A 20,894-nucleotide genomic window follows, 5' to 3' on the forward strand; every position below is an offset into this window, starting at 1 on the left:
GGGAGGGTTAGTCCAGAGTCACACCACTCCCCGGGCATACAGGGAGGGGGTTAGTCCAGAGTTACACCACTCTGTGGACATGGCAGGGAGGGGTTAGTCCAGAGTCACACTGCTCCGCAGGCATGGGGGGGGGGGTCAGTCCAGAGTCACACCATTCCACGAGCATGCGAGGAGGGGGTTAGTCCAGAGTCACACCACTCTGGGCACAATAGGGAAGGGGGTTAGGACTCCTGACATGGGATAGATGCCCTCAATCACTGCTAAATAGGAAGAGCAGGCTGGAGGTGAGGTACAGGGTGGAGCAGACTTCTGGAGGAAGGGAATTTATTTGGGTTCCCAGAAATGAGCAGAATGTGCAGAATGAGGGAGAAGGTACAGGGTCAGGGTTAGCGAGGGTCACATGGGGTGATGTGAAGGTCTGAGTAGAGTCATGTGACTTCTGTGAACCAGAAGAATGGAGGCTAAAGCCATCTAAGACGGACCCAGAAACTGCTGACGTGGTGGCATCTGGCAGCAAGTTCCAGATCCTGTCAAGGGGTCAGGGCATTCCCCTCTGCACCCTCCCCCAAATTACACCTCAGTGGGGAGAGATCAAAGAAAGGGCCTTGACCAAAGGGCTCTCCCAGAGAGGAGGCAAAATGCCCAGGTCCTCGCCGTGGACCCAAGAGGGTTACGGGAACATGGAGAGCCGAGAGAGGTGTGGGGGTAAGGGGATGACGGTCCCCAGGTCCCAGGTTCTCGTGTTCCACGTGTTCCCCCCAGGGCGGAGGCTTTGTGGGGCTGTGGATTAGAGCTCCAAGGCTTGGGATGGGACACAGCCACGTCCTGCCTCCTGTCAGATCTTGACCCTGGACCTGTCCCCTGCTTGTCCCCGCAGACCAGTGCTCTCTGAATAACGGTGGCTGCAGTCACAACTGCTCGGTGGCTCCCAGTGAAGGCATCGTGTGTTCTTGCCCACTGGGCATGGAGCTGGGCCCTGACAACCACACCTGCCAGATCCAGAGCTACTGTGCCAAGCACCTCAAGTGCAGCCAGAAATGTGACCAGAACAAGTTCAGCGTGAAGTGCTCCTGCTACGAGGGCTGGGTCTTGGAGCCTGACGGCGAGAGCTGCCGCAGTCTGGGTACGACTCTCGGTGCAGTGTGGGGGAACCAGCCAAGCTGTCCTGGCCACGCCCCTAAGCCACAGTGGGTTGGGCGCTATGTGGCGGAAAGCCAGGGCCAACAGAGACCCCTCACGGTACCTGGACAGGACGGCACAGAGGCACAGTGCACCCTTCGCTGACCCACTCCCGTCCCTCCCACCAGACCCCTTCAAACCTTTCATCATCTTCTCCAACCGCCACGAGATCAGGCGCATTGACCTTCACAAGGGGGACTACAGTGTCCTGGTGCCCGGCCTGCGCAACACCATTGCCCTGGACTTCCACCTCAGCCAGAGTGCCCTCTACTGGACCGACGTGGTAGAAGACAAGATCTACCGTGGGAAGCTTCTGGACAACGGAGGTGACGCGCTGGGTCTGGGAGCGGGGCCAGGATGGTACACAGATGGCACTTGGGCATTCAGGGTCACAGACCCAGATCCAGGTGGCCCCAAAGCTGAGGCTCCAGTTCCCCATCCCCACCCCGTTAATTGGGTTAGGTTTGCTGTGGGTCTCAGAGCCTGATGCCCGTAATTATCGTGAGCATTGCTGCTAGCCCAATAATTAACAAAATGATCACCCTTTCTTTGGAATGGCCTGAAGACTGGCTCCCCAATCTTGGAATTTCAGGCTTAGAGGAAAATATCGTGTAAGGATGGACCACCTGAGCCTCTGTCTCAGAGTAAACCTGAGCCGTCCCAGGCTCAGGATTGAGGATCTGTTGTACATTGGCACTGGACACAGTGTTGATGAAGACAGGCTTTTAAATTGTGTCAGGGCAGGTCCCTGAGGAGGTGGCATCTGAATGCAGGCAAGAAGAAGGCTTGTTTTTACTATTATCGATTATCAGGGAAACTTGAAAACATCTCAGATGTCCATGGCCAGGACAATAGGCTAAGGAGGAAACGAATCTGTTAACCGCATGACGGTTCCTACAGTAATGAGACACATGGGCGTATTAACATAGACTATCTTCAGGACATTCCATGGAGTAATTTCTAGCAAGTTTCCATCATCCTCATACTGTATCCAAATATGGTCCCAGAAGCTTCCATCCTCCTAGCCTGCTATCCCAGCTAACCCTATCTGCATGACATGCAGAAAGTGGCTGCCCTCACCCCCTCCTCCAGGAGCCCCCTTTTCTACCCACTTGGCAGAGGTGGTCGGGGTGAGGGTTGGGTGTGTCGAGGAATCTTAGGATCTGTGCTCTACCGTGCCCCAGCCCGGGGAGTGCCTAACCACCGCAACCCTCTCTCCTAGCCCTGACCAGCTTTGAGTAGTGATTCAGTATGGCTTGGCCACACCAGAGGTCTGGCTGTGGACTGGATCGCCGGGAATATCTACTGGGTGGAGAGCAACCTGGACCAGATCGAGGTGGCCAAGCTGGAGGAACCCTCCGGACCACTCTTCTGGCGGGGGACATTGAGCACCCAGGGCCATTGCGCTGACCCTCGGGATGGGTGAGGACTGTGTCCATCTCTTCCTGTCCCTCCCTAGCCCTTGGTCCCCCCCTGTTCTGTTCCGCCTGGTCAGGGACACCTGTCGTTCTTTGTACTGTTGCCCCCGCCTCTCCCATGTTTTACCTGTGGCACCACCACCACACAGCTTCGGCCTTCCTCACTCTTCTCCCTAGGATCCTGTTTTGGGACAGACTGGGATGCCAGCCTGCCACGGATTGAGGCGGCATCCATGAGTGGCGGCTGGACGCACGCACTATCCACCGAGAGACAGGCTCTGGGGGCTGGCCCAACGGGCTTCACCGTGGACTCCCTGGAGAAGCGTATCCTCTGGATTGATGCCAGGTCAGCGCTCTCCACCGACCAGGGTCGAGGCAGCAGCACCGGGCAGGGGAGGGGCTGGGACCAGCCCTCTGATGGGAGAATTGGGGCGAGGGATGGGGAGGACTGACTGACGGAGAAAAAGCAGCGTTGTGATTGGCAGCTACCCGCCCTCCACTCTGCTCGCACCCTGTGCCCTCTGCTGAGGACCAAGACGAGCCTGGAAGGACATCTAGAAGACCCCCTTGGTGGGGGTCATGAGGCTAGGATCCCACCCCACCCCCATCCCATCCAGCTCGGTCTTGCGTTCTTTGGTCACCAGGCAGGGCTCAGGAAAGCTATATCCATCAGGAGGGCTGTTGGCAGGGGGAGGGAAGACGGGCACCTGGGTACCTCCCTGAGACCCTCCCTGTTCCCTTGATTACACTCTCAGGTCAGACGCCATCTACTCAGCCCGGTATGACGGCTCCGGTCACATGGAGGTGCTGCGGGGACACGAGTTCCTGTCGCACCCATTCGCAGTGACGCTGTATGGCGGGGAGGTGTACTGGACCGACTGGCGGACAAACACACTGGCCAAGGCCAACAAGTGGACTGGCCACAATGTCACTGTGGTGCAGAGGACCAACACACAACCCTTCGACCTGCAGGTCTATCACCCCTCCGGCCAGCCCATGGGTAAGGGGCCTGCGCTGGCAGTCACAGGGAGGTGAGCGTTGGGGTGGGTCCAGATGGGAAGGGCCGGGGTAGCGATCAACACCTCACAAGATGTCTTCTCTCTGGGTCAGCTCCAAATCCATGTGAGGCCAACGGTGGCCGGGGCCCTGTTCCCACCTGTGCCTCATCAAATACAAACCGAACTGTCTCCTGTGCCTGCCCCCACCTCATGAAGCTCAAGGACAATACCACCTGCTACGGTAGGAAGCCGCTTCCCCCAGCAGATATGGATAAACTGAGGCTGAATAGGAGGCCGGAGGTCCTAGTGTTAGGTAAAGGAATGGCTGGAAGGAAGGGCTCCAAAAACCAGTACTACAACTGTCGGGATCTGACACAGGCGGGCCCTGCTTCTTTATGGTGGTTCTCAACCTGTGGGTCACGGCCCCTTTGGGGGTCGAATAACCAGATGTACTGCATATTGGATGCTTATATTATGATTCATAGCAGTAGCACAGTTGGGGCTGGAGAGATGGCTCAGCCATTAAGAGCACTGGTTGCTCTTCCAGGGGTCCCAGGTTCAATTCCCAGCACCCACATGGCAGCTCACAGCTCTCTGTAGCTTCAGGATCAAACACCTTCACACAGATATACATACAGGCAAAACAATAAAATAAATAAAATAAAATAAAATAAACAGTATCAAGGTTCCAATTATGAAGTAGCAGCAAAATAATTTTATGGTTGGGGTCACCACATGAGGAACTGCATTAAAGGGTCACAGCATTAAGACAGTAGAAGGCCAGCAGCGTCAGAGGGACTTGGGGAGGGACCTACCTAACTAGGCAGGCAGGAAGCCTGGAGGGCAAGGACTGCCTTCAGTGACAGGCCTGCGCCCCACAGAGTTTAAGAAGTTCCTGCTGTACGCAGTCAGATGGAGATCCGGGCGTGGACCTGGATGCCCCCCTACTACATTACATCATCTCCTTCACGGTGCCCGACACGACAACGTCACGGTGCTGGACTATGATGCGGTGCCGAGCAGCGTGTTTTACTGGTCGACGTGCGCACGCAAGCCATCAAGCGGGCCTTCATCAATGGCACGGCGTGGAGACGGTCGTCTCTGCAGGTTCTGATGCCGTCCCCCATCCCAGGGCTCACCCCAAGCATGCCCCCCCCCGGTCCCTTACTCCCCAGAAGCCATATCCTTCTCGGCGTAGACTGTGCAAACACAACCCACGATCCCCGTTTATGCCCTCAGACTTACCAATGCCCACGACTGGCTGTGGACTGGGTGTCCCGAAATCTAGTCTGGACAAGTTACGACACCAACAAGAAGCAGATTAACGTGGCCCGGCTAGATGGCTCCTTCAGAATGCCGTGGTGCAGGCCTTGAACAGCCTCATGGCCTGGTCGTCCACCCGCTTCGTGGGTCAGTCTGCAGGTGGCTCGGGGCAGGGGCCGCGCCCGAGTGAGGAGGGGAAGGAGAGAACCTCTGCCTAACCCTCTTCTTGGTAATTCCCCGAAAGCTCTACTGGACTGACGGTGACAACATCAGCATGGCCAACATGGATGGGAGTAACCACACTCTGCTCTTCAGTGGCCAGAAGGGTTCCCGTGGGTATGTGCTGCCTCGCGTTGCTCCTGCAGGCTTCTGATTCCCCAGATGTCATCAGTGTCTCTCTGGTTGCCCTAGGTCTCTCCCGATGGCTTAGTTCTCACCTCACCTTGTCTCAGATCCACACATCCTCCTGTGTTCACAGCCCTGGTGACAGGCTCCATGGCTGTGACACCCATTCCTCTTCCAGGGTTGGCGATTGACTTCCCCGAAAGCAAACTCTACTGGATCAGCTCTGGGAACCACACAATCAACCGTTGCAATCTAGACGGGAGTGGCCTGGAGATCATCGACACCATGCGGAGCCAGCTGGGCAAGGCCACCGCTCTGGCCGTCATGGGTGAGGGCTTGGGCCGAAGGAGGGACGGGAGGAGAGCAGGCCAGGCACAGATGGCTGGATGGCGTGGGGCGGGTGGGGGGGAGGAGGGTGCGGTCTCCTGGGTTCCACCGTCCACCCCGGAAGCCTGATGACTTCTGCGGGAGGTCTGAGTCGAGGGCCTTCCCAAGGGTCTTATTCCCTCCTGTCACCCAAGGGGACAAGCTGTGGTGGGCCGATCAGTTGTCGGAGAAGATGGGCACGTGCAACAAGGCGGACGGTTCAGGGTCTGTAGTGCTGAGGAACAGCACCACGTTGGTGATGCACATGAAGGTGTATGACGAGAACATCCAGCTAGGTAGGCAGCGGGTAAGGGATGCGGTGTCCAGGGGGCCCACAGCAGTGGGCATGAGGGTAGGAGAGCTTTCAACCACGAGCAGCCCGCCACAGTAGACCACGAACAGACCGCCGAGGCAGTCTGGGTGGATTAGGCTCTGCTGTCACCCCCAGGGACTTCCTTTCCTTATCTCCTCTGAGGCATCACGTAGGCTCGCAGTCTGACTAGGTCCAGGGCCTGGGAAGATGAAAGACCTGGAGCTGGGTTAGGTTGGCGGAACCCTGATAGGCCCAAGGTGAATCCAGTGGGCACCCTGTCCCCGAGCAGCCCAGGCCTGTATCTGAGTCTTCCATAAAGCCGTCTAACCTTTCTGCTCTGTCCACCGCCCCTCCCCAGAACGTGAGGGCACCAACCCCTGCAGCGTCAACAATGGAGATTGCTCCCAGCTCTGCCTGCCAACCTCAGAGACAACTCGGTCCTGTATGTGCACTGCTGGCTACAGCCTCCGGAGCGGACAGCAGGCCTGCGAGGGTCAGTTCCTGCATCTCCCAGCCTAACCCTGATCCCTCCTCCCACACTGCTCCATCTTGCATTTGGGAAAGATGGTGTTCCTCACGCGTTCCATGCAACTTCTGGGTTCATTGCATCACTCTTCTGGGTACCACGGATAAAGGCTTGAGATAGAAGATGGCATAGAAAGATAGCGAGAAACTGGACCACAAAGTGTCTATGGCTGTCCAATGTCTGCAGTGGTGAGGTAGACAACCAGGTGACAGAGGCTTTATAGAATGGGTAGAATTTGATGCTTGGCACGATGAAGAGATGGGTTGGTGGTAGAGTGTGCTTAGTTTGCCCTGAGTCCTGAGTTCTAACCCTGTAAACACGTGTAAGCATTGTAACACACGCACACAATACCATACAAGAACTAACAAATGGCGCTAAGCCGTCAAGTTCCAGGGCCCCTGAGCCCTTCAGTGGGCAGTGTGGGAAGTCTGTGATAAGGTTGTGAGCTAGGGTGGGGTTCCTGTAGGTTCGCAGTCAGGAGTGCCTGGAGAATGGTGTTGGGAGGAGATTAACCTGGCGGCAGAGAGCTTACAGAGTGGGGGAGGGAGACACAGAGGCAGTTAGGAGGCAGTTAGACAGGTAAGGAGACCGTGAGAAGTGGGTGTGAGGAGACGGGCTCTGGGCTGGGCAGCAGCTGGCTCACAGGGAAGGGACGAGACAGACATTTCACAAGACCTTGCTCATTTACAAGCTTGCCGGGGACAGCACTTTTTCCCAAAGTCCTCTGCCAGAAACCTCCTGCTTTGATGTGGGTGGGTATTACAGAAGGGAACGCCGGGCCCAGCAAAGTGGAAACATGGTTGTTGTTGGGTTTTTTATTTTTTTTTTCCTGCATAGTGCCTCAGAGCCTTGAATGTACCTACGTGTACTGAGCATCTTACAACAGAAGACTTTTAGTGTCTGGAGTTCCCCAAATGCACTTGACCATGTATATTTTTTTCTTTCACAGAGCTCAACCAAGGCCTATGGGGGAATTTATTTGGGCACATATCCTGTCAAAGGGATGAAAGTCAGGGAGGGGTCTGGGAGGCGACATGTCTGAGACATGGGAAAACTGGGAGCAAGGCCAAGCCAGGGGCAAGCAAGGTGCTGAGAACTTTGTGTTGGAAAAGGATTTGGAATAGAGCAGACTCAGGATGAAGAGACAACTAAGGTCAAAACCAGTGCCAAACTGGGCATATAGATTTGGGAGTCCTGTCCTTCTAGCTGTCTGCTCCGATCCTTGTAGCCTCCTCTGAGGGCATTGGAAGGCATGGGGTTGAACTAAGTGGCGGGTGGGGGCTGAGAAAGGAATGTAAGTCTCTTTCTGCCCTCTAGTGGTGATTAATGGCTCTGCAGGTGTTCCCTCAGAGCTGGGGCCCTTGGAGGCCCCACCCAGGCAAGTGAACCGTCAGGGGAAAGCAGGCTGAGGGTGATAAGGAGCCAGGCTTCACCAGGAAGGCTCATGCCTGAAGTGTCCTTGTGTTTCAGGTGTGGGCTCTTTCCTCCTGTACTCCGTGCATGAGGGAATCCGGGGGATCCCATTGGATCCCAATGACAAGTCCGACGCCCTGGTCCCAGTGTCGGGAACTTCACTGGCTGTTGGGATCGACTTCCATGCTGGTGAGCTGTTGGCCGCGGATGGTCAGCGTACCCCCGTAGCTTATGGGGGTGACATGCTTACAGACCTAGAAGAGCAGCCTGTACCAGCTGTAGCTGCCTCACCCCTTCCTTCTTGTGGTCCTCGCCCACCCCCCAACCCTAAGCAAGTACCTGGTACCTCCAGCCTTCACGTACCTCTGTCCTGACCCTCCTCATGGTTTGACCCCCTTGACTTGTCTCTGCAACGATGGGTGTTCTCATGTCTGCCCCTCTGTTCCCAGAAAATGACACTATTTACTGGGTGGACATGGGCCTGAGCACCATCAGCCGGGCCAAGCGTGACCAGACATGGCGAGAGGATGTTGTGACCAATGGCATTGGCCGAGTGGAAGGCATCGCGGTGGACTGGATTGCAGGTGAACAGAGGAAGGGATTATAGGCTCTAGAGGAAAAGCAGAGGCCTAGGAGACATGAGGTCTGAGAAGGTATGGGCAGGAGCCAGTGGGAGCTACAGGGAAATTTTGGTTGGAGGGGACCAAGTCCGTGGCTCTCTACCAATCTTCCTGAACCAACTTCGCCCTCAGGCAACATCTACTGGACAGACCAAGGTTTTGATGTCATCGAGGTTGCCCGGCTCAACGGCTCCTTCCGTTATGTGGTCATTTCCCAGGGTCTAGACAAGCCTCGGGCCATCACTGTCCACCCGGAGAAGGGGTAAGGACCTAGGCAAGCTGGCTTGGATCTTTGACTGCAGTAGTTACTGACGAGGCCCAGGGCCTGCCTGGTATGGGCCCTGATCCCCCACTCCCATCCCTACTCCACAGGTACTTGTTCTGGACCGAGTGGGGTCATTACCCACGCATTGAGCGGTCTCGCCTCGATGGCACGGAGAGAGTGGTGTTGGTCAATGTCAGTATCAGCTGGCCCAACGGCATCTCAGTGGACTATCAGGTATGGGCGCGCCCTGGAGCTGATGGAGTAGGTGCCCTGTGCCTATCCCTGTCCGTTTCCCTGTGGTTAGTCATGGACCAGGGAGTGCTGTGGAGTCTTCTAGCCCATCCGTCTCCCAGAGTAGTCTTCGCCCTAGGATGGTGTGGGGGTGGTCACGTGAGAGAACTGGGTGTGGTGGTGTATGCCTCTGTAACCCCAGCTCTCCAGAGGCCACGGCAGGAAGATCAAGTTTGAGGTCAGTCTTGCTGCAATAGTGAGTTTAAGACCATCTTGGGATGCTCATTTAAGACCTTGTCTCGCTGGGCCGTGGTGTTAACCTTTAATCCCAGCACTCAGGAGGAAGAGACAGGTGATCTCTGTGAGTTCAAGGCCAGCCTGGTCTACAGAGCAAGTTCCAGGACAGCTAAGGCTACACAGAGAAACACTATCTGGAAAAACAGAAAACAAACAGACATAAAAAAGACCTCGTCTCAAAAACTTTAGATAAATAGTGAAGGAAGGGGCTGAAGCTGCAGCCTAACATGGTTAGCCCTGGGTTTAGTCTTCAATCCTGCAAATGATGGAAGTGGGGAGAGGGGCTGGAGAGATGGCTCAGAGTTAAGAGCACTGACTGCTCTTCCAGAGGTCCTGAGTTCAATTCCCAGCAACCACATGGTGGCTCACAATCATCTGTAATGAGATCTGGCGCCCCCTTCTGGCATACAGGCAGAACACTACACAATAAATAAAAAAAAGAAAGTGTGGCTCAGAGGAGTGGCCCCACACATGCCGAACCCTTCCTGCTGCCTGGGATGCAGACACTGGCTGTGAGTTTAGGGCCCTGCGGTGAGGTGGGCTCTTCTGACCTGCAGGGTGGGAAGCTCTACTGGTGTGATGCCCGGATGGACAAGATCGAACGCATCGACCTGGAGACGGGCGAGAACCGGGAGGTTGTCCTGGCCAGCAATAACATGGACATGTTCTCTGTGTCTGTGTTTGAGGATTTCATCTACTGGAGTGACAGGTGAGCGCCGTGTCTTGCTTCTGCTTTTCCTGCAGTCTTTCCTTTCTGGCTCGTTGGAACCTGCTCATGCCTTTCATTTCTCCAGGACTCACGCCAATGGCTCCATCAAGCGCGGGTGCAAAGACAATGCCACGGACTCGGTGCCCCTGAGAACCGGCATTGGTGTGCAGCTCAAAGACATCAAGGTCTTCAACAGAGACAGGCAGAAAGGTGAACAAGGACAGCCTGGCTTGGAGGAAGAGGGACTCGGAGAGCAGTCAGAGCCTCCCGGGCTCTTTCCAGCAGCTCTCCCGAGCTGGGGGCTGGGAGGAAAGACCGAGTAGCTGTATGGGTCTGGATACTGTATACGATATCATGGCTGAGCAGAGGTTGGCTGAAATCCCCAGCTGGGATCCCAGAGGTCAGAGGCACCAAAGAGCCTTACACTGTCCACTGTACTATTCTGATGCCCTCTGCCCCTAGGTACCAACGTGTGCGCAGTAGCCAACGGCGGGTGCCAGCAGCTCTGTCTGTACCGGGGTGGTGGACAGCGAGCCTGTGCCTGTGCCCATGGGATGCTGGCAGAAGATGGTGCCTCGTGCAGAGAGTACGCCGGCTACCTGCTCTACTCGGAGCGCACCATCCTCAAGAGTATCCACCTGTCGGATGAGCGCAACCTCAACGCCCCAGTGCAGCCCTTCGAGGACCCTGAGCACATGAAGAATGTCATTGCCTTGGCCTTTGACTACCGAGCGGGCACCTCCCCAGGCACCCCTAATCGTATCTTCTTCAGTGACATCCACTTTGGGAACATCCAGCAGATCAATGATGACGGCTCAGGGAGGACCACCATCGTGGAGAGTGAGCCAAGCCCCAGTCCTCCCCAGGCACCAACCAACCTGCCTCTGCTCTGAGTCCCACCTGCTATATGGTCCTAAGGCAGTGGTTCTCAACCTATGAGTCAAGACCCCTTAGGGGGGGTCAAATGACCTTTTCACAAGGGTCACATGTCAGATCTCCTACATATCAGATATTTGCATTACTAGAAAAATTATAGTTATGAAGTAGCAATGAAAATGATTTTGTGGTTGGGGTCACCACATCATGAAGAACTGTATTAAAGGGTCACAGCATGAGGCAGGTTGAGAACCACTGTCCTAAGTGGCCAGGTCCACTGCCATTATAGAAACTGCACATCTCTCCAGAAAGAGGCCCCTTCCTTGCTTGCATTGGCTTCATTCTGCCCCAGGATACACAATAGTGGCCTAGGTGCAACTCTGGTCACGTAGCATTCAGTAGCTCCTGCGAGCATCCTATCCTGACCTCGGGAGTCAGGGTCTCAGAAGTATGTCCAGGAAGGCTGAGCTTAGCAGCCAGTGACCCTTCCAGACAGTGCCGACCTCAGGGTGTCACCAGGAGACAGCCTTTCGGCTCTTTCGCTCGCTCGGTCCTTTACCCCTTCTGTTTTCTCAGCTTCTGCGTCCAGCTGTCTGCTTGGGATCTTTGGCCCATTTGCCCCTCCCGCCTTTTTACTTTTTTTACAGATGGCTTTGGTTGGAACTTCTGATCCTCCTGCCTGTACCGTGCCGTGCCCCAGTGCCAGGGTCATTTGGGGTTATAGGTGTGCACTACCACGCCTTTCTGCTGTGGCACTAGGACTTGAGCCCAGAGCCTTGTGCATCTAGGCAAGCACTGTGTCACCTGAGGGTCCTTCCCAGTTCCCCTTCGTTCCCTCTCTCCATCCAGGTCTATATGGACCATTTAGGCACTGAACTGGGTGCAGGTTACACAGCAGAAAAAAGCAGGCCTGTCCTTCAGAGTCCTGGGACATTTGCTGCGCAGTGTCCTGTCTGTCTAAAGATGGAGTGTCCAAGGGCTGGTGGAGCTCCGTGGGGGAGTACATGCTTAGTGGCTAAACTGGATACTCTTAATCTCAGCTCCATCAGGGGAGACTGGGAGCCAGCCCCTCCCTGCATGATGTTCATGTTACATTGTAGTCAGGCTCTGGCAGCCGCACAGGCATGCACAGAGGAGCCACTGAGCCTCCCCTGGAGGAGGACACCACTGTGAGCTCTGTCTTTTTATGCTCTTTAACCCGACCTTGTGTCTGCTTTACAAAATATTCCAGTTCAAGGCCTCTGGAAGTAGGAATCTTTCCAGTCTGGCCCCAGTAGGATTTAGTTACCTGAAATCTCCACACATGGATAAACAGAAACCCCAGCTTCCAAAGAGTGTAACAGAGCCGGGCGGTGGTGGCGCACGCCTTTAATCCCAGCACTCGGGAGGCAGAGGCAGGTGGATCTCTGTGAGTTCGAGACCAGCCTGGTCTACAAGAGCTAGTTCCAGGACAGGCTCCAAAGCCACAGAGAAACCCTGTCTCGAAAAACCAAAAAAAAAAAAAAAAAAAAAAAAAATGCCAAAGAGTGTAACAGGCAAGGTGTCAGGGGGCAGGGGAGGAGGAGGAAGGTGGGCCATGGATCATGGCACGGGTGGTGTGATAAGGTGACGTAGGAGGAGCTGAGGCGAATCAGACCAGAGGCCTCCGGCTACACTCCCACATCCCACAAGTCCTCTGCTCTGTCTCTCACAGATGTTGGCTCTGTGGAAGGCCTGGCCTATCACCGTGGCTGGGACACGCTGTACTGGACAAGCTACACAACGTCCACCATCACCCGCCACACAGTGGACCAGACTCGCCCTGGGGCCTTCGAGAGGGAGACCGTCATCACCATGTCGGGAGACGACCATCCCAGGGCATTCGTGCTGGACGAGTGCCAGAAGTGAGCTGCTGGGCCTCGGGTGGGGAGCGGTGGCAGGGGGCCTGTGTGGGGGCAGGGGCAGGGGCAGGAGAGGCACGCTCCACCGTTGCTTGCTGCGTGGCCTCAGTTTCCTCCACCACAGTGTGGAATAGGGATAATCACTCGTTCAAATGCCAGAGCCAAAGGGGAAGCTGAGGGCTGTAAGGGACGCTTCTGGCTTTGTGACTGTCGTCATCACACGGCCACGCTCAAACACCGAATAAGCACCTGTGACTCTAGGACTCAGCTCCAGCGAAGGTTCACTGAGCATGAGCATGAGCCCAGCAGAGGGCTCATCCATGAGCGGCCGGGGCAGTGACAGGTCTGTCTGTAGTGACAGAGGCAGCTGTGGGCACAAGGCCTCAGAGTGGGAAGAGTAAGAAAGGAGCAGGAGGACAGCAAGGGGACAGCAGAGTCCACTGCACTGGGCATGGCAGCCCTGAGCAGGGCAGGGGGCTGGTCCACCTGTCTCCAGCTTGTCCTGCCTTTCCTCATTTTGCTGGGTGGGCTGCCAGTGAGCCACACCCTCTCCATAGCAGTCCTGGCTCGTGTCTGAGCAACTTCGCCCCCTCCCCCCGGTCAGCTGGAATGGGGTGTTTTCAGACAGCTTTGGTAGGGAACAGAGGGACCAACAAGCCCCAGAAGCAACCACACAGAATGGTGACTGTACCCCTCATTCTTCACCTTGGCGTACCTCCCGCCAGATCCAGCCCAGGAGACCCAGCACCGGGACCCTTGTTCCCTTCTGCCCTAGCTGTCTGAATATGGGAACGCCAAGATTCCCTGCCCTGCCCTTGGTGACCTCACCTGTCTGGGCTGGCCCTGGGGCCTGTCCTTCCTGGGCCTGGAGCCTCCAGGGAGAGACTGTCAGCTCAGTTTTCTGCCAGGCTAGAAGAGACGCTCTCTTTGTTACCCACCAAGTTCCTCTCAGCTGAGCCCAGGAAAATACCCTCCCCATATCCCAGAGCCAGTGGTTTCTGAAAATCCAAAATCCAAATGGGTGAGGTGAGAATGTTGAGGGTAGATGATCGCGTGACTGTGCCACGGCCTGCCCTGACTGCAAGTCTAGGAGCTTGCCCACCGGAGGCAGCTGAGGGGTGATGGTGGACACTGGTACCCATGGCACGTGATGCCCCAGGAGAGACATGAGATTGTCTTGGGGACCAGGTAAGAGCCAGTGCATCAGGATAGAGGCTCAGACAACCACACTTCTGATCCCTGCTGGAGCACTGCTGGCTTTGGGAAGCACACAGCTGAACAGGTAGAAAGTCCACCATGATTCTAGCTGCTGGCCACCTACTCCAGGAGAGCCTCCCCTCCCCCATCACACTATCCCACAAAGCAGCATTGCCAAACTTTTTTTTTTTTTTCAACATGGGGTTTCTCCGTAGCTTTGGAGCCTGTCCTGGAACTTCCTCTGTAGACCAGGCTGGCCTCAAACTCACAGAGATCTACCTGTTTCTGCCTCCTGAGTGCTGGGATTAAAGGCGTGCACCACCACCGCCCAGCATGTTGCCAAACTCTTAACCCACAGTGCATCCCATGTAAGCCAGTTTGATGCTCCACTGTGAGTCTGGTCTGGGCTGGATCTAAGGGTGTGGAAACCACTGGCCAGACTGTACAAGTCAAGAAAGAACATTCAGGCTAGGCATAGTGGTGCATGGCTATAATCTCATCAAAGTAGAATAACGGAGTTGAGGATCATTGAGCTACATAACTAGTTGAAGGTTAGCTTGGGGTATATCAGGCCTTTTCTAAAGGATGGAGGAGGAAGGATGAGAAAGCATGCTCTAGCTGCTGCCCAGAACAGGCTGGATGGGTACCACTTTCATCCATAAAGAGTTCTCTCTCTAGCCAGGTGTAGCCATGTCCTTAGGAAGCAAATCTCTGAAGTCAAGATTAGTATGGTCTACAGGGTGAGTTCCAAGGCAGGTGGGGTTACACAGAGAAACCTGTCTAAGAAGAGTCCTTACCTGAGGAAGAGACCCTACATGGGCCTCTGAGGAGGAACAAGTTTTGCTGTGATAGATTTGAGTCGGGAGAATAAGGAGATGGAAGAGGACCCATGTGTAGCTCGTGCTGGACTGCTTGCTGGCACGTGTACAGTCCCAGAATTCAATCCCCAGCACCGCATAGACCTGAGGTGATAGTACGTTCCTATAATCCCAGCACTTGGAAGGCAGAGGCAGGAGGATCAGAAGGTAAAGGTCATCCTTGGCTACACAGAGAGTTCAAGGCAGGCCAAGGTTGGAGAATAAACAGGTCAGAGCAGGGAGGGACTGAGGCATGGGTGGCCAGGCACAGGTTCTATTCTGAAACAGCTTTTTATGTTCCTCAGCACATCCCACAGGAAGGGGGAAAGGGTTCACCACCCCCGTTCAAGTGAGGGACCCTCAGAAACCAAGGCCCGGGACTCGCCGTCCACTGCAGGCTGTCTGAGGGTGACCATGTTACCACTCGTGCTTGATGTCCCCGGGGTCCTCAATGCCACCCCACAAGCAGCAAGGCATGGCTGGAAGCCAGACTCCACATTCACAAAGGCCTTAAAATTGTGGAGAGAGCAAATTTTGAGGGTATGACCGACCCATGTGTGCCTGAGACCAAGGAAACGCTCAACACTTAACAAGGATTTCCTGCTTCAGTACAAAGAAAGCAGTTAGCCATAGACCCACAGAAAAGTGTCACTGAGATGAATATATACTGTTTAATTCTGTAACCCTCTGTGAGGCAACAGTATCATCCCCACCAAACAAGAGAAAACTAAGGCACAGAGGGGCCGGAGGCTGGGAGCGTGAGTCGCTTGGCAACACAGCCTCCTGTCTCAGCAAGTGCAGGTGGTCATATTTCACGGACTACAGCGCATCCCCGTGGGCACACACAGTAAATCAGATCTAGCTGTATACCGGAGCAACTGAATGGTGTCGGTGGCTGGGCTCTTCTCAGCGCTAAGGCTGTGTTGGCCTTTGTGGCTGCCGGGTTGTGGAGCACATCCTGGGTTCTAGCCGGCTCTGAGGTTGGCCCATGCCCAGGCAGACCCTTGGTTCCTGACGCCCTTGCCCCTCCCGTCAGCCTGATGTTCTGGACCAACTGGAACGAGCTCCACCCAAGCATCATGCGGGCAGCGCTCTCCGGAGCCAACGTCCTGACCCTCATCGAGAAGGACGTCCGCACGCCCAACGGCCTGGCCATCGACCACCGTGCGGAGAAGCTGTACTTCTCGGACGCCACCCTGGACAAGATCGAGCGTTGCGAGTACGACGGCTCTCACCGCCACGTGAGTCTGCGGGGACGCGAGGGGAAACCAAGTCAGACACGGTGGGGAAAGCTGGGGGTGAAGACGCCCGTCGGAGCTCTCACCTCTCCCCGTGGGGCTCTGACGTGGCAAGACGCGTCCACGAATCCTTCCGACTCTGACTTCCCAGGCCCCACCATCGGGTCAGCGTTGGTAAAGGGCCCTGAACCAGATGGGGATGCTGGTGCTGCTGTCTCAACAGGTGATCCTGAAGTCAGAGCCCGTCCACCCCTTTGGGTTGGCTGTGTACGGGGAGCATATTTTCTGGACTGACTGGGTGCGGCGGGCAGTGCAGCGGGCCAACAAGTACGTGGGCAGTGACATGAAGCTGCTGCGAGTGGACATCCCCCAGCAGCCCATGGGTATCATCGCTGTGGCCAACGACACCAACAGCTGTGAGTGGGGCCCTGCCACTCGCTCTCCTGCCCTCTGTGCTTCCGTACAGTCTCTCGGGACTCCCGTTGTGCAGATAAATATCCTTACACGCCTTTAACGCCCCCCATAAACTCCGAAAGCTCTAACACCCCTCCACCCCAGCTCCCTCAAGACATCTGTTTCGCATGCATGGACTTGACATACGTGGGTCCATCTCATGCCAACTGCACACAAATACACATTCATATTGCTCGTGCCTCAAGAGCCTCATCCCCATCCCTGGAGATCCTGTCACGGGAATGCCTAGTAATTCCCTCCACCCAAGCTACCCACACCCCAAACCTGACCTCATACCCACATGCCAGGTGCAGCTGTGCCCACCCTCAGCCTGTACATAAACATACATACCTACACCTGGTACAGTATGTAGTGACCTGTGCACGTGTGTGTGTGTGTGTTTCACTAACAGATCCAAGGCTTTCCCTAGCCTCATGCACACACCCTTGATCACCACTATACACTCATCTTAAAGCCCCCAGTGCCCACGTGCCTTACCACGTCAGCACCCACACCAGGTCCTCCCCACTGCTGGGAACCTCCGTAGCCGCTGGGTTCATGCAGAGCCCTGGAATGTTAGGTGGGCATCTTGGGAGTGTCCAGAACAGGGACCGTTCTGCAGCTCGCGGTCTCCCCGCAGGCGAACTGTCCCCCTGCCGTATCAACAACGGAGGCTGCCAGGATCTGTGTCTGCTCACCCACCAAGGCCATGTCAACTGTTCCTGCAGAGGGGGCCGGATCCTCCAGGAGGATTTCACCTGCCGGGGTGAGGAAGCTACCTGGGGCAGAGGCTGTTAGGGGACACTTCTTCCAAAGCTGGACTCGGGCTGGGTCCCAACTCATGGAACCTTCTCTGTCCTCAGCTACGAACTCTTCTTGTCGGGCGCAAGATGAGTTTGAGTGTGCCAACGGGGAATGCATCAGCTTCAGCCTTACCTGTGACGGTGTCTCCCACTGCAAGGACAAGTCAGACGAGAAGCCCTCCTACTGCAGTAAGGAGCCACTGCAGCCCCTCCTCTTCTCAGACCACGGCCACCTAGGACCCTCTCCCCCAGTCCCCGCCCCACGTGACCCAGGTCCATAGCCCCTTCCTGGACCTGCTACAACCACACCTCCCCCCCTGCAGACTCACGCCGCTGCAAGAAGACTTTCCGCCAGTGCAACAACGGCCGCTGTGTCTCCAACATGCTGTGGTGCAACGGGGTGGATGACTGCGGGGACGGCTCGGATGAGATTCCCTGCAACAGTGAGTGGGTTGCTGCCAGCCCCAGCCTCCGACCTCGCCCACTTTAGGTCTCCGCCTCCGCCCTGTCCTCACTTGGGCTAAGTATTTGTACCCAGGCCCAAGATAGCTAGTTCAGGGCACTCCAAAGACTGGAGCTCTGTCCTGGGTCTTTGTGGCCCTCCAGAGGGACTCCGGCCTGATGGTACTCCTGGGCCCTGTTCTAGAGACCGCCTGCGGCGTGGGTGAGTTCCGCTGCCGGGATGGCTCCTGCATCGGGAACTCCAGTCGCTGCAACCAGTTTGTGGATTGTGAGGACGCCTCCGATGAGATGAACTGCAGTGAGTAGCCCTGCCTGTGCCTGCTCCATCCTCAGACCAGCTCCGTCCCTTGTCCCTCCCACCTCAGGCTGGTCTGTGTTGTTTTCCTCTCAGCCTTCCTGACCCCACATGGCAGCCTGTAGCCTTCTGGGCCCTGCCTGTCCGTCCTGCCCCCGGGACCCATGGAGGTAGAGAGTGGGCAGAGGGCACCAGATACGAAGTGCATCTTATGCGTGCATCTTATGCGTTCTGACAGCAAAGGCACCAGGGGCCCAGCAGCTGCTCCCAGAGTGTGTTTTAGAGGGAACTGAGTATGACCCGTCTAGGGTTTCTACAGCTTTGAAGAGACACCATGACCATGGCAACTCTTCTAAAGGAAACTTTAAACTGGGGTGGCTCACTTACAGTTTCAGAGGTTCAGTCCATTATCATCGTGGTGGGGGACATGGCAGCATGCAGGCAGACATGGTGCTGGAGGAGCGGCTGAGAGTCCTGCATCTTGCAGGCAACAGAACAGGCAACTGAGACACTGGGTGGTATCCCGAGCATAGGACACCTCAAAGCCCGCCCCCATGATGCCACTCTTCCTCCAACAAGGCCACACCCACTCCAACAAAGCCACACCTATGACACGGAGTATGGGGGCCGATTACACTCATTCTGCCACACCCTCACCCCCCACTCAGGTGCCACCGACTGCAGCAGCTATTTCCGCCTGGGCGTGAAAGGCGTGCTCTTCCAGCCTTGCGAGCGGACGTCCCTCTGCTACGCCCCCAGCTGGGTGTGCGATGGGGCCAACGACTGTGGAGACTATAGCGACGAGCGTGACTGCCCAGGTCAGCCAGTCGCGGCGGCGGGCAGCTGGGTGGATGGCGGGCCCAGGGCTCGCAGCGGTCCTCACGCCTCCCTTCTGTTCCCAGGCGTGAAGCGTCCGCGGTGCCCGCTCAATTATTTTGCCTGCCCCAGTGGGCGGTGCATCCCCATGAGCTGGACCTGTGACAAAGAAGACGACTGTGAGCACGGGGAGGACGAGACCCACTGCAGTGAGTGGCCCGGTACCCTGGCTCCGGAGCGCCCCCACCCGGGTCCCTGTGCGAGTGCCCTCGGGCTCGAGAATAGGTCACGCCAGTCTCCGAGGAGCCTCCCAGGAAGGGACACCACAGGCACCCCTCCTGTCTTTCCCTCTTCTCACCTGACTACGCTCTCCGACTATTCCAGACAAGTTCTGCTCAGAGGCCCAGTTCGAATGCCAGAACCACCGGTGCATCTCCAAGCAGTGGCTGTGTGACGGGAGTGACGACTGCGGGGACGGCTCTGACGAGGCTGCTCACTGCGGTGAGGAGCAGCCTGAACCAGATTCGGGGAGGTACCCCGGAAGATAGAATCCACCACACGGCAGTGGGACGTGTCCCCGTCCTCTCCTGAGTCCCTCTCTGTCTCCTTGCTCCTCACGCAGAAGGCAAGACTTGCGGCCCCTCCTCCTTCTCCTGTCCCGGCACCCACGTGTGCGTCCCCGAGCGCTGGCTCTGTGATGGTGACAAGGATTGCGCCGATGGCGCGGATGAGAGCATCTCAGCCGGCTGCTGTGAGTGGGAGAGGCCACGAGGAGCGGGTGGGCAGTAAGCCTCAAGGCCTTGCTTTGCAAATTGCTGGCAGATCAGGTCAAGGGTAGGAAGACTTCAGTGGGAGCCGTGCATTTTGTTAGCACAGAGCCGTGACTTTAGCCCCTGTGCCCGGACACCCTCCCACCCCACCCCTGCCCCATCCAGTGCTCCACCCCTTCTCCCTGTCACATCCCAGGAACCCCAGGATGGGGTGGTGACTACCCACAGCTTGTAGAGAGGGCTGAGGGGGTTCTGCCTCTCTCCCCAGTGTACAATAGCACCTGTGACGACCGTGAATTCATGTGCCAGAACCGCTTGTGCATTCCCAAGCATTTCGTGTGTGACCATGACCGGGACTGTGCGGACGGTTCTGACGAATCCCCCGAGTGCGGTGAGTCCTGAGCCTGGAGGAGGAGCCCTGCGTGCTGTGCTTGCACCGTGCCCAGGGTAGCAGCCTCATCGTTCCCTCCCCCACACAGAGTACCCAACCTGCGGCCCCAACGAGTTCCGCTGCGCCAACGGGCGCTGCCTGAGCTCCCGCCAGTGGGAGTGTGACGGTGAGAACGACTGCCACGACCAGAGTGACGAGGCCCCCAAGAACCCACACTGCACCAGCCCAGGTGAGCCTCGTGGCTGCTCCTGCCCCTCTCCTCTCCTCCTGTCCTCTCGTGACCCCACTGACCTGTTCCCGCCACCTTCCGCAGAGCACAAATGCAACGCCTCGTCGCAGTTCCTGTGCAGCAGTGGGCGCTGCGTGGCTGAGGCGCTGCTTTGCAACGGCCAGGATGACTGCGGGGACGGCTCCGACGAACGCGGGTGCCACGTCAATGAGTGTCTCAGCCGCAAGCTGAGTGGCTGCAGTCAGGACTGCGAGGACCTTAAGATCGGCTTTAAGGTACATCCCGGATGGACAGGAACCGCGGCTCATTCATCCGTCCATCAAGTTCTTATCTCGCTGGGCAGTGTGCTGGGCTCTGGGGACGTCGCAGGGGCAGACGGAAGTCGCTGTTAGAGTCTCCATCAGTGTGGGTTTGTTCACGGGTGAGATAAAGGCTAGGAGAGAAATGAGTGGGGTTGTCAAGCAGGCGGCAGATGCGTAGCTCTGGAGTTCAAGGGAAGGCCCAGCCTGGAGGAAGAATTGTTCTCCTGGAGATGCTATTTAATTGCCCAAGGAAGACAATATAGATGGGAGAGAGCCTTAGCCTGCACTGAGGGACTGGGAGATGAGGGATGTGTGAGGGACACCGCCAAGGATGACAGCTGCGTGAGGAAAGCTCTGGGCAACAGGTCGTCCCTGGTCTCCA

General features: G+C 56.5%; 1 protein-coding gene across 1 annotated transcript in view; it reads left to right on the forward strand.

Annotated features, from left to right (window-relative positions):
* Lrp1 (LDL receptor related protein 1) overlaps window positions 1-20,894 on the forward strand; it is a 79,109-nt gene that overhangs the window by 43,473 nt on the left and 14,742 nt on the right. The window contains 46 exon segments of the mRNA XM_038314633.2: window positions 878-1,123; window positions 1,308-1,505; window positions 2,402-2,416; window positions 2,419-2,445; window positions 2,448-2,525; window positions 2,528-2,582; window positions 2,584-2,601; window positions 2,775-2,787; window positions 2,789-2,842; window positions 2,845-2,898; window positions 2,900-2,943; window positions 3,353-3,597; window positions 3,708-3,836; window positions 4,477-4,513; window positions 4,515-4,573; window positions 4,576-4,607; window positions 4,610-4,673; window positions 4,676-4,702; window positions 4,794-4,814; window positions 4,851-4,947; window positions 4,949-5,004; window positions 5,098-5,223; window positions 5,382-5,531; window positions 5,725-5,865; window positions 6,241-6,375; window positions 7,879-8,010; window positions 8,271-8,405; window positions 8,574-8,703; window positions 8,814-8,940; window positions 9,792-9,943; window positions 10,029-10,153; window positions 10,406-10,783; window positions 12,513-12,702; window positions 15,790-15,994; window positions 16,215-16,407; window positions 17,085-17,210; window positions 17,308-17,436; window positions 17,571-17,690; window positions 17,894-18,007; window positions 18,673-18,822; window positions 18,907-19,029; window positions 19,205-19,321; window positions 19,443-19,571; window positions 19,859-19,981; window positions 20,070-20,210; window positions 20,295-20,485. Of these exon segments, the coding sequence (XP_038170561.1) occupies window positions 878-1,123; window positions 1,308-1,505; window positions 2,402-2,416; window positions 2,419-2,445; window positions 2,448-2,525; window positions 2,528-2,582; window positions 2,584-2,601; window positions 2,775-2,787; window positions 2,789-2,842; window positions 2,845-2,898; window positions 2,900-2,943; window positions 3,353-3,597; window positions 3,708-3,836; window positions 4,477-4,513; window positions 4,515-4,573; window positions 4,576-4,607; window positions 4,610-4,673; window positions 4,676-4,702; window positions 4,794-4,814; window positions 4,851-4,947; window positions 4,949-5,004; window positions 5,098-5,223; window positions 5,382-5,531; window positions 5,725-5,865; window positions 6,241-6,375; window positions 7,879-8,010; window positions 8,271-8,405; window positions 8,574-8,703; window positions 8,814-8,940; window positions 9,792-9,943; window positions 10,029-10,153; window positions 10,406-10,783; window positions 12,513-12,702; window positions 15,790-15,994; window positions 16,215-16,407; window positions 17,085-17,210; window positions 17,308-17,436; window positions 17,571-17,690; window positions 17,894-18,007; window positions 18,673-18,822; window positions 18,907-19,029; window positions 19,205-19,321; window positions 19,443-19,571; window positions 19,859-19,981; window positions 20,070-20,210; window positions 20,295-20,485 (5,351 nt within the window).

This window comes from Arvicola amphibius, chromosome 17 (genome assembly GCF_903992535.2).
Source record: "Arvicola amphibius chromosome 17, mArvAmp1.2, whole genome shotgun sequence".
Classification (NCBI taxonomy): domain Eukaryota; kingdom Metazoa; phylum Chordata; class Mammalia; order Rodentia; family Cricetidae; genus Arvicola; species Arvicola amphibius.